Consider the following 13,325-nt stretch of genomic DNA (forward strand, 5'->3'; position numbering starts at 1 on the left):
CTTGCTGGCGTCTAAGTCGGACTGGAGCTCTCTGCCCTTTACCAATCCAGCCACGGGCCCATCCATCTGGCCCATCAAGACTCACTCTCATTTCATCAGTCCATAAAACCTTAGAAAAATCAGTCTTGAGATATTTCTTGGCCCAGTCTTGACGTTTCAGCTTGTGTGTCTTGTTCAGTGGTGGTCGTCTTTCAGCCTTTCTTACCTTGGCCATGTCTCTGAGTATTGCACACCTTGTGCTTTTGGGCACTCCAGTGATGTTGCAGCTCTGAAATATGGCCAAACTGGTGGCAAGTGGCATCTTGGCAGCTGCACGCTTGACTTTTCTCAGTTCATGGGCAGTTATTTTGCGCCTTGGTTTCTCCACACGCTTCTTGCGACCCTGTTGACTATTTTGAATGAAACGCTTGATTGTTCGATGATCACGCTTCAGAAGCTTTGCAATTTTAAGAGTGCTGCATCCCTCTGCAAGATATCTCACTATTTTTGACTTTTCTGAGCCTGTCAAGTCCTTCTTTTGACCCATTTTGCCAAAGGAAAGGAAGTTGCCTAATAATTATGCACACCTGATACAGGGTGTTGATGTCATTAGACCACACCCCTTCTCATTACAGAGATGCACATCACCTAATATGCTTAATTGGTAGTAGGCTTTCGAGCCTATACAGCTTGGAGTAAGACAACATGCATAAAGAGGATGATGTGGTCAAAATACTCATTTGCCTAATAATTCTGCACTCCCTGTATGTATGTAAGTATATCTGACATCTAGCAAAAATGGATAAAGAAATTGCAGATAGATAAGCAAGAGATACACAGAAATAATCACAGCACACTTCTAAATTGGCTTAAAGGAAGATGGAAATACTACTTTATGCTTTGCAAATTGAATTAGAGAATCATAAACATTAGCAACAAGATAATAATTTCAAGAAGCCAATCTACTGGGCAACAGTAGATTACTGAACTGTCTAAAGATGCAGGGTGAGAGGAGTTAAAATAATAATAGCTTCATGCAGGGGGGGAGTCAACCTATTCTCCACAGCACCTGAAGGCAGGACAAGAAGTGATAGATGGAAACTAATCCAAAGGAAAACCAGAAATAAGGAGAAATTTCCTAGATAGAACAATTTCAGGAGATAACCAGGCTGATCCTGAGCGAGGGGTCAAATGCATCATAAAGTTAAGAGTCCCACAAGAGATCTAAATCCAGTCCATCTTGAATGCCTTCTTATTCCTGCTCAATTCCCTTGACTATTAGTAGGTCAAAATTTTTGTAGAGAGCTTAAGTTTACAAATTATACTCATTTGAACTGCTTGAATCACCTGATCCCCCGTTACTTGATATCAATTAGTAGAACTGTTTGCCTTCAGAATTTGTGAGTTCCCCATCATTTTAAGAGATTGGAAGCCATTTGTCCAGTATAATGAAGGGTCTCCTGCTTGAGCAGAGAGTTTGGACTAGAAGACCTCCAAAGTCATTTTCAACTCTGTTGTCCTGTTCTGTTCCTATATCAACAAATATGACCCAGGTCTTGGGGCTTACAGACTGGAAAAGATTGGTGTATACATCTAAACAAAAGAAAAAAGACACAAGACCCTCTCATGCTAGCCTGACAACGACATGGCCCACAGGTAAATTTAATAAAGACAATGTGAGAATCAAACATTGAATTAATTTCAATCAGTGCAGAGTTTTATGTAACAACTTATAAAAAAAGACAAAATAGTCAGAGGCAGATTTTAGAAAAGGCAGAAGGACCTGCAATCAGATAGCAGGTATCCCAGCTAAATTGGATAATGGGAAAACAAACAGCATATCAGAGCAAATTTACCTTTGTTTCACTGATTTTGCTTAAACTATGCCAGAATGTGCAATATATATTAAGGCTAGAGCTGTAGTGGCACAGAGATTGTTCTAATATTGAAAGCTAACTCTGCCCACTGCCAGGAGCTCAATCCTGACTTCACCTTCCATCTTTCCAATATTGGTAAAATGAAGACCATGATTATTGGAGGAAATATGCTGACTCCGTAAACCAGGGGTCCCCAACCCCGGTCTGTGGACAGGGAACAACTGGGCTGCGGCATGCCAGCAACCTGTCTTCACAAACAAGCAAAGCTCCATCCATGGGATGCAGGCAGCACACAAAACCACACACTCTCCGGTCCATGGAAAAACCTTTCTCCACAGAACCAGTCCCTGGTACCCAAAAGGTTGGGGACCTCTGCCGTAAATCACTCAGAGTACTGTAAAACATTATGGAGCAGTATATAAAACTAATGCTATTGCTAACATACCGTAATTGATTATTTTTCTGAGGTATTTCTATCCTAAACAAAAAGGCTACTATAATAACTGTACTTAGAGAAACAAAGTAGCTGACAAGAGAAAAAAGAAAGTGATACAAGGATATACTGTCCCCATACTTTTAATTAAAATTTTAAGAGCAGTAGAACTTGAACAGAAGGGCAATTTGGAGCAATGGTTAAGGAGTCAGCTAGAAACAGAGAGTTCTAGTTTTGCCTTAGGCATACAGCCAGCTGAGTGACTTTGGCCAGCCCCTCCCTCTCAGTCTTAAGAAAAAGGTAAAGGACAAACTACTTCTAAAATCTTGCCCAGAAAACATTTCCATGGATTACTCCAGGCAGTCATCAGGATTCAAAACTGACTCAAAGACACCCCCACTTCAAAAAGCATCCCCCAAACCATGGAAGAAATGACAGCTGAAATCAAAATTGCCCAAAATATACTAACAACCTGAGATATGCAAATGATTTCCACCTTCTTAGGAAACAGCACTGGCTTCTAAGTCCACTATGAGAGTAGAAAGCAATTACATGGTTAGAAAACACAGTCAATGTGTTCAGTGGATAGTCAGTTCATTCTGGAGAAGATGTTAATAGCTTTATTCCCCTTGGACTCAAGAGTAGATAAAGATGATCAAAAAGTAAGAAGTTAATTTTAATTAAGGAAAGAAGGGAATGGCAGACTTCAACTAAGTCATAAAGATTTGGGCCAAGGGACAAAACAGATCTCATTTCCAATTTGTTTCAATCTTTCTCCCAAAGTCTGTTTTCAAATGGTCCTAAACAGCACTGAAAACATTACAAATAGTCTTCAGGTTATGATTGAAAATGGAACTGGAATTTCCATCACTAAGGGATGCGATTGTAAAGCATAACATCACATGACCACCTCACTTAGCAACAATCCTTAGCCTTCCCGGTTGCCAATGTAATCCAGAGACCAGGCAGGTCGGTAAGAAAAGACTTCACACCACTTGAATCCTACCAAGCAGGCTGGTAGAAGAGTGTCAAGGTAGTGAATGCAGCGGGCATTACAGAACACAAGCAGGCAAGGAAGTTCAACAGAAAACCATGAGATCTCAAACTCTAAAGTGGGTCTGCTTGGAAGAAAAACCAGCGGAAGCTAACTGTGATCTTAGCTGCCAGTTTGCCACAAGCAAATCATATGCCTACAGCTCGCTGTGATGTCATAATTCTGGGCACCCGACACCCAGATCCCAATCATGTGGGAACTCTGTGACAGACAAAACTCCATAATGCTCCTTGTTCAGCACCATCGTAACTAAATGGTGGAAATACATAAACCGAAAGTATGTAAATCTTCCATTCCTATCTTAAGAATCTGATTTAGCATCTTTATCACCAAAGAATCATTTTAGTAAGAAGTTGAACCTGTTGCTATTAGACTTATCCAGGGCCCAAACACTGACAACTGCACAATTCTATCCTTTATGTTGTTAAATTAATGCTGTTCGAAAATAATTTAAACAGGTATAATTCCCACAGAACCAAAAACCAGTTATACAAGAAACTGAGCTGGGCTGTGAATCAACAAGGATGAAATTTACATGTTTTTATGCTGTGAAGGACAATATCTACCAAACTTGCTGGCAGATATTGTAGAAACCTGTGTATCTTGGCCCAAACCAAAATTCTACCTTCCCAAACAAAAGCAACTTGAGGTGGTGTAATAAGAGACTTCACTGAGCAGCTGTTTGGAAATAAAGGTGGTTTAATTTGCTTTTGCTCATGCTAACTCTTAGCAAAAGGCAACACTTTCAGAGAAGAATCTAAACATTAGAACACATTAAGTACAAAAACCATTAATTAAGGACAAAAAATGATTAAATCCAAAAAACCAGGTCTTGTATTGATTAAGAGCTACATGGGAAAAGGTACTTAAATTTGAGCTCATTCAAATAAAAGTAATTTATATGAACTATGGAAAAAAGTAGGGAAAAACACTGCAATAGAAGCATCAACTAAAGAAATGAGATTGAAGCACTGAAAAAAGAAATTTTAATCACCTCAATGCTGTTTTCTCACTTTCTCTAAAAAGATAAGATTTGCCTCTAATGTTGCTTTTTGTAGACCTTGAAAACCTGGCATGGCAACTATTAACTTAAATGGATGAGAAAGAGCGCCTGCCAAAGTCAGATTTCAAAACAATATATCATGCTAATTGTAGTTTGTCTATTGATGGTGATATCCAAACATATGTTTGAAGCTCCTAGAACAGTTTTTTACAGCTCCATCTAGCATACAAAGTGACAGTTTAGTGTATTGGTTAAGGGAGACATATCAAACTGCCAGCCCATGTGCCCTAGCAATGGGAAAAAAGTCACGTGACGTCGCATGAGTTTGACATACCTGGGTTGAGGCATAAGGCTACAAACTGGGAGACCATGAGTTCTAGAGCAGACCCACCTTGGGCCAATCTCTCTCTCTCAACCCTAGGAAGAAGGCACAGGCAAACCACTTCCAAAACCTTGCCAAGACAACTCCAGGGATTTGTCCAGGCAGTCATGAGTCACCTGTGTTGAAGATACACATACTAGTATATAACTTATATATCCTGTGTATATATCCTCAAGTGACACCAGGCATCTGTATTTAGTATTTATAGATTTGTATAAACTTTAGGGACGCGGTGGCTCAGTGGGTTAGGACGCTGAGCTTGTCGATCAGAAGGTCGGCAGTTTGGCGGGTCGAATCCCGAGTGCCACGTAACAGAGTGAGCGCCTGTTACTCGTCCCAGCTTCTGCCAACCTAGCAGTTCGAAAGCACGTAAAAAATGCAAGTAGAAAAATAGGGACCACTACGGTGGGAAGGTAACAGCGTTCTGTGCGCCTTTGGCGTCTAGTCATGCCGGCCACATGACCACGGAGACGTCCTCGGACAAGCGCTGGCTCTTCGGCTTTGAAACAGAGATGAGCACCGGCCCCTAGAGTCGGAAACGACTAGCACGCATGTGTGGGGGAACCTTTACCTTTACCTTTTATAAACTTTAGAGTTCATAATTATTTTCAAAACATTTCTGTCATCCCCAATGCTTGACCACCTACACAAACATACACAAAGAGATACACAGATATATATCCAAAATAATCCCCAAAAGCATTTACCTCTAAACTTCAATGAGAAAGTTGGTTGGATATAAGCTCTATCAATAGCATACACATATACAGTAAATACATCAAGCCTTAGTCTTACAATCCATCTTGCATTCAAAGTCATTTTTTTTTTAAAAAAATTGTGAGTCCACAGTTAAAAATGCAGAGAAGGATGAAAAATGATTCAATCTATTCTTGATTATAAAACAAAGTAAAAAAGTATATTTAACCATACCTGATTTTGTTAAACTCTTCTTGTTTACAGCAAGTTCTGTCTCCAGCCATGTAATTAACTTTTCATTTTCCTATCATAAAAGGTCCCTTCAAACCATAACAAAAGATGTAATTTGCATTATACTAGGTTTAATTTTTGGAGCACTGCTTCCTACAAAAGCACTATCAGCTCTTGAGAATACAGCTCTGCTTCTTAATTTGCAAAAATACTTCACTGACAGCCTGCATTCACATACCGTAATTATGTTGGAAGAAAAAATAGAACAGATAATTCAATACATTTCCACCACAAAGTTGATCCTACAATTGAGATGTGTGTTATATTAGTGTTGAGTCCTGTGTTGTTTTAGATATTTATATATCTAAATAAGGGTTTCTTCTCCAGTAAATTTGTAAATCTCAGGTTGCAAACACATGTAGTCATAAAGAATTCTAACTGGTACTAAATCCCTATACAAGCATTAGGCATTAGAGGCAGTCCTTGTATTATAATCATAATGGAGCCTATCCATTAGGTCACAGGTCGGCAACCTGCGGCTCCGGAGCCGCATGCGGCTCTTTGAGCCGTCTCTTGCGGCTCCCAGCCGCCCGGTGCGCGCGCACCTCTTCCAACGGGCAGTGGTGCGCGCGCACCTCTCCAAATGGAGAGTGGCACCGCCCGTTTGGAGAGGTGCACGCGCACCTCCCCGAATGGGCGGAGGTGCGCGCGCACCTCCCCAAACCTTTGGAGAGGTGCGCGCGTACCTCTGCGCGAATGGGCAGCGGTGCCGCTCTTTCAGGAAGCCCGCCGCGGCCCGTCTGTGAAGCTGCCGAAAGCGGCAGCTTAGCAGAAGGGCCGCGGCAGCTTCCGCAAAGAGCGGCGCCCCTGCCCATTCCGAGAGGTGCGCGCGCACCTCTCCGAACGACCGGAGGTGCGCGCGTACCTCCGCGCGAATGGGCAGCGGTGCCACTCTTTCAGGAAGCCCGCCGCGGCCCGTCTGTGAAGCTGCCGAAAGCGGCAGCTTAGCAGACGGGCCGCGGCAGCTTCCGCAAAGAGCGGCGCCCCTGCCCATTCCGAGAGGTGCGCGCGCACCTCTCCGAACGACCGGAGGTGCGCACGTACCTCCGCGCGAATGGGCAGCGGTGCCGCTCTTTCAGGAAGCCCGCCGCGGCCCGTCTGTGAAGCTGCCGAAAGCGGCAGCTTAGCAGACGGGCCGTGGCAGCTTCCGCAAAGAGCGGCGCCCCTGCCCATTCCGAGAGGTGCGCGCGCACCTCTCCGAACGACCGGAGGTGCGCACGCACCTCTCGGAATGGGCAGGGGCGCCGCTCTTTGCGGAAGCTGCCGCGGCCCGTCTGCTAAGCTGCCGCTTTCGGCAGCTTCACAGACGGGCCGCGGCGGGCTTCCTGAAAGAGCGGCACCGCTGCCCATTCGCGCGGAGGTACGCGCGCACCTCCGGTCGTTCGGAGAGGTGCGCGCGCACCTCTCGGAATGGGCAGGGGCGCCGCTCTTTGCGGAAGCTGCCACGGCCCGTCTGCAAAGCTGCCGAAAGCGGCAGCTTTGCAGACGGGCCGTCGCCATCAGGCAACCGGGAACCGGTTCCATCTCATTTTTTAAAAAATGGCAGCCGCGTGCGTCCGCGCATGCGCAAAAAACCTTTTTGCGCATGCGCGTGCATGGACACACGCACGCGGCTCCCTCTTTTTTAAATTTGTGATGGAACCGGTTCCCAGTGGCTCTTTTTCTTTTTTAGGTTGCCGACCCCTGCATTAGGTCATCACTCTTGATAGCCATAAAGGAGATTGGTCACACAATCAACTCAATTTTATGATCTTTTCTATGATGGTCATTAAGCAGAGATGGCAACTATAAAGTGAATGTCACAGTCATTAAATGAATCCATGATTCACTTTGGACTGGATTTCCTGAAAACCACAAGTTAATCCTAGGTTTCAACAAAACCATCATAAAATATTGTCACATGAACGTGGGACATTGCAATAAACAGCTATAAATGCAGTGCCATTGCCAAGAAAGTCCAGTCACATGACTGAAGGGGACAAGGATAGCAACCATCAGAACTTTGAATTCAAAGTTCAAACTATCAAAACTTTGAATTTAAGTACCCCTAAGTAGGTTCGTCATAACTTCACACAGCTGCTAAGCAACCAGTTGTAAGTCAAAGATTACCTGTAGATTTAAACTGCTTATGAAAAAAGCATTACGGCTGAGATGCTACAAATAGTTTATCTCCAATACCCACAGTGACTTTTGAACAGGTTTGGAGATTTAACAGCTGAAATTTTAAACATACCTATTTGTTACATGATATTTTGAATATTTTGAATGTGTATTTATAAATAAACAAATATATGTTAGGCCATTTATCTATAAATATGTATGATTAAAATAGATAATTATTTTTAAACAACAGTATTTAACACTTTTTACAATTTAACCTAAAGCAAAAGTCATAATTCAATGGAAAATGGGAGATCCCAAATAAAATTCTCAGCATATCCAGATAAAGTTGGGAAAGCTGCTTGAAATATCAGGATGTTATAGCCATAATGCAGAATGCTAGGGATGATGAACCTCGGATCTGACTCAGGATTTATATTCACATAGTGCTATCCCTTTAGCAATTAAGACAAAATCCATGCACCACATTAGGCCTTAACACATTATTTAAAATGCAAATTTATTACTGTACGTTATTCTTTATGACAGTTGAAAATTAATCCAAATTGTTTTGAATAAACTTCCTCTAGTCTAGTTTATACCTGCAACACACCAGGAACAGTTTAAAAGTTTACTATTCAAGTACAAGTATGTTGCAAAATTTACCAGCCAGAAAAACCAAAACATTGTTGTTTCTGAATGGTTAAATGCACTGTGAACCATGTCCCTATTTTCCTGTCTAGAACAGAAGTTTCAACCAGATTTAGTAGAAGAGATGAGAGGAGCAGAGAGACTAATAAAAGTAACATTTCATAAAGATGGGAGCATACTATATTTTAGAAGCCAAATTATCCATTTGAAGAACCGTTTTAAAATTCAGCAACTGATACTTCTAGAGTTAAGAGAGTGATTGAAGTATGACGCAGACTTCGGAGTCAAGGAAAGTATTAATATTCACAGATATTCCCTCCAAAACATCCCCGTTTGAATGTATAAAAAGTATAACACCAGAATCTTCTGCCTTATCTGGACCATATCTAGAGATTATTTGAGAATACTCACGTATTAAATTTATTCAGCATGCACAGAAATCCAAAAGTAAAGGCTTCAGTTTAAGATACACCGGTCTGATTAAAACATCAATAGGTACACCCAATGATTTTTTTCTAATTTAACTTCAATAGAACGGTGCAATAATAAAGTGTGTATGTACTACACCTTTTTAACTGTTATCACTAAAGTAGTGGTTTTTCAAACTTGGCAATTTTAAGATGTACGGACTTCAGCTCCCAGAATTTGCCAGCCAATATGGGAAAGTTAACACATCTAAAAGTTGCCAAATTTGAAAAACACTGCACTAGAGGCACAAATGACCAGGCTCAAATTATCATACTTTAAATACATTGTGCAAATATCTGTGTGGAGAAATGTATAATGCAAGGGAGAGTCGAAGGACACAGCAGCAAGATTCAGGGACTAAGAGTGGTCATGTGTGTATCACATGACCTAAAGCAGGGGTAGGCAACCTCGGCTCTTTTATGACTCATGGACTTCAACTCCCAGAATTCCTGAGCCAGCCATGCTGGCTCAGGAATTCTGGGAGTTGAAGTCCATGAGTCATAAAAGAGCCGAGGTTGCCTAACCCTGACCTAAAGGAACTGTTTAGTAACCTGCAAAACACATACCAGCTTCTCAAGACACGCTCATCGGACTGCACTAACCCTAAGTGTAGTTTGTTGGATTGTAGACTAGCAACTAGTATGAAGTCAGCTGCTTCAGTTTGATAATCTGGCTCAGTTGTTGCACAAACTCAGTCAACTTGGGTTTACCCAACAAACCGCAGTTAAAGCATTGTCCAGTGAGATGCCTAAATCAGGCCAATGATCATCTGTCATTTAATTTCTTTTCCCAATCTGGTCTTCTCCAAATGTGGTGCGGATTGCAAATCCTAGAATTCATGCTGGCAGAGAATTTTGGAATTGTAATTTTGATGCATTTCTGACACATTGGAGAGAGATTGATTTAAACCTATTTTAGAATAGAAAGTCATTTGTGCTTCTCTCATTAGATGAAAACATACACTGCGTTTCATAATTTTGTGTACTGAAGAGCAGAATTCCTTCTTGTGCTTCAAGAGCAGCCTGCCATTTCTATCAGCAGTTCCCCCAACCCTGTCTTTTGCTGCAGATCAATTTTCCTTTTCATAAGAAGGAAGATTATGATTATCTTACTTTGTGTGATGGTTCAATATATTAGCACATACCTTTAGTAACTATTTACACTTGATTTTCCAGGTTCAAGGGTCAAATTTCATTTTCCTCAGAGGCCAGTTCCCGTGTCTTTTGACTTTGTCTACAAACTTTTATTCTGCTTCACTATCACTGCACTAAACTCCTTGAGTTTGGACAAGGAACATGAATGGTAACAAACAAAAAAGAATCACATTTATACTTTCAGGGTAGAACTTTCAACTCAGAGGCAGAAAGGGGCACATTTAATACCAAATATCTGTAAGCACATGACACAGATTTACACGTCATGCATTTTCCACAGCTACCCTAAAACCATCCTCCACTTTTGCTGCAGCAACATGGAAACACCTAGAAGTAAACAATCTCCAGGATGAAAATTTGCAGGCATATAATCAGCCCAAGGAAAGTTACAGGATTTCATCAATGTTGCTCTTTCTTTCTTTCTCAACTTACAGCCTTGGTATCAGAACTGCAGAGTTCTTGCAAAAATTAATAAACATCCAAACAAGCTTCTACAAGCCAGAAAGGCACGTTAGATTGTATGATTAAGAGCAAATGTCCTAGACAAGCTGCTCCTACAGTTTAATACTTAGAGGAGGAACTGGTTCATTCACTGGTTGCTTGTCTTTGTAAATGAGAAAGCCCCATCTTCTTTAGAGTGCCTTACCATTTGCCCTTCCCCTCTCAAGAGAGACAAATATTCTGCACCTTGGCTGCTTTTCTAAAAAACGCAGGAAAAAATGCCATTCCTCTGTGAATTTTGGCCTACACTATAACCAAAGCAAAGGGTTCTTTTCCTCTAATAATGCCCCCTTCTTTAGAAAGAGTTGTCCAACTCATGTGTTGTGTTTATGTTTAACTAAAATGAGGTGGCAGCACAGCATTTCTTCAAACACAAAGAAACCTCCAGCAAACAGAGTTCTTTCTAACAGCCATGATGGTTTAATGTTTGTTTTCCACCATCACCACCCACCCACTTTCTCCCCACCTTGGGCCTGGACTTCTGGAAAGCCTGGGCCTGGATTTGAAACCGTGCAGGAGTTTACAACCCGGGGAAGAAACTTGCACATCGGGAGCAGAGTGAGAAAAGAACGGGCTACGTGTGTGCATGTTACGACCACCGTCGCATGTTGTGCAAAGCGACAGTCTTTGGTCCAGATGCAGTCCAGGACCGTACAAATCCCAACGACAACTGAGAGGAAACCGACGTGTCTTTTAGTACTCTCTAAAGCGGTAGACAAGAGCCTAATCCCACCCGTGATCTGGCCGAGGAGAGAAGGGCTCCCCAACGCTTCGGGGACGAGCGGAGAGACAAGTCAGCGGGAAAAGGAGGAAAGTTACAGGCCTGCTGGCAGGGCACTTGCGGGTTTCCCCGGCACCTAACAACAAAAGAGTTGAGGCCCCAGACGTCACCCGCGACCCTTCGCAACTGTGTATCTCGCCACCCGGTCTCAGAAACAAATCTCGGCTCGCTCCGGTTAGGCTGCACAAAGCGGATGGAGCTGCGCCCCCGGCCACGCCAATCCCTGGCGAAGAACTGGGGGTTTCCTCGCCCGCGCTCTCGGCTGGCTTCCCAGCCGGCTGAAAGCTACAGGAGCTCGGCGGCGGCACTGGAAAGTTTACCGAGGTGAGGGAGGGAAGCGGCCGCAGCTCTCCAACTCTCTTCCACGCTTCCTCGGGGAGCTTTTCACCTCTGACTCGCGCGCCTAAAAAGCTCGGCGGGGCGAGGAAGAGAAGGTCCCCTCCCCGGGTGCGTCTCCTCGCGCCCACCAAGCAGCAGCCTGAGCCCCTTCAGCCACCACTTTTCCTCTCCTCCCTCCCCCTTCCAGGAAGCGCCATATTGATCCCAGGCTCCCTCGTTCACTCCCTCCTCCTCCTCCTCCGGCTGCGCCTTCTTCGCCTCTCTCTACCCCATCTCTCCTCGGCCAGGCGCTCGGCCCCCTCCTCCGACAGCGGGTGCCTCGCCGCGGCCCCGGAGAGCGTCCCAACTCACCTTGGCGATTGCCTTCCTGTACCTGGTGACGGCTTGTTCAGTCAGACTCAAAACTTTCATGTGCCCGTCCCCGCAGGGCACGACCACCCTTGTCCTGCCGAAGCAAACGGTGACTTTCATCTTCTTGCTTCCGAGCCTTCCTCCAGACACGGCCCTCCAAGAGAAGCGACTGGAGAAACTGCCGAGCGGCTCTTTCCTCCCGAGGAAAGCGGTTCGGCTGCCCGAGGGAGAGAGATCTTTTGGGGTCCGTTTGCTTCTCCTGGGCCACCAGTGCCAAGCGGGAGCCCGGCCCGAGGGCGGGCGCCTCACCCTGCGGCAACCAAGTAGGCAGAATCGTGCCGCTATTCCGGAGGACAGGGCGAAGGGTTCACATGCTGCGGGCCGGGAGGGGGAGGGCGCCGACAGCGCTACGCACGCCTGCTCGCTGCTTGTCGGCTGCCTTCCTGGCGCGCCCACAACTGCCTGTGGCCACCTGTTCGGCGTCTCTCCTGAGCGCGGCCAGGCGGCGGCTCTCACTCTCTTCTCTACACTCATGTTGCGGAAAAAGGGCGGATTGTCTCCCCTACAAGGCTTTGCCGGGTATTGCCTTTATTGCCTCGTTTCTCCCCACACACACACGCTACCTGGGAACCCTATTAAAGAGCCCTTCTGTTGCAAAATCAATTAACTCAGGCAGTGGGGGGAAATTTCAGTCTTCTTAGGCGTTTTTGTTTTCCTAATAGCTCTAAAGTTAATGTAGTTTGGGTGGGTTGCTTGCCTTGCTGCGAAGTTTGCCCCTCCCCCTCTCCATAAACCTAAGTCTTGCAAGCAGCTTCGAGCCCCCTATAAATGATTCGATAATCCCAAACCATCTTGCTTAACAGAAAAGGTCCACCAAGGCGAAGCTACATTTTCAGGGCACACTAGTTTACTGAGTACAAGTTGGCTCCCGATTTACATTTGTTTAGTGATCATCTGAAGTTACAGGGCACTGAAAAAAGTGATTTCTGACCATTTTTCACACTTATGACCATTGCAGCATTTCATGGTCTTCTAAGCAAAATTCAGATGCTTGGCAGTTACCTATGATGGTTGTAGTGTCCCAAGGTCAGAGGTTGTTTTTTTGTTTTGTTTTCTCTGGCCTGACATGCAAAATCAGTGAAGAAGCCAGATTCACTTAACCAGGTTAGTAACTTAACAACTGCAGTGATTCACTTAACAGCATTGGTCATAAAATGGGGCAAAACTTACTTAATAACTGTTTTGCTTGGCAATAGAAATGTTGC

General features: G+C 44.1%; 1 protein-coding gene across 5 annotated transcripts in view; it reads right to left on the reverse strand.

Moving 5' to 3' along the window:
• Positions 1-12,393, reverse strand: part of PARD3 (par-3 family cell polarity regulator) — a 671,095-nt gene extending 658,702 nt beyond the window's left edge. For all 5 annotated transcript variants that reach the window (XM_083376219.1, XM_083376217.1, XM_083376216.1 and 2 more), the window contains exon 1: positions 12,061-12,393. In XM_083376219.1, the coding sequence (XP_083232345.1) occupies positions 12,061-12,180 (120 nt within the window). In that variant the 5' untranslated portion in view covers positions 12,181-12,393. The remainder of the gene's footprint in view (positions 1-12,060) is intronic.
• Between the last annotated feature and the right edge of the window lie 932 nt (positions 12,394-13,325).

The sequence above is a fragment of the Vipera ursinii genome (assembly GCF_947247035.1).
Source record: "Vipera ursinii genome assembly, chromosome: Z".
Lineage (NCBI taxonomy): Eukaryota > Metazoa > Chordata > Lepidosauria > Squamata > Viperidae > Vipera > Vipera ursinii.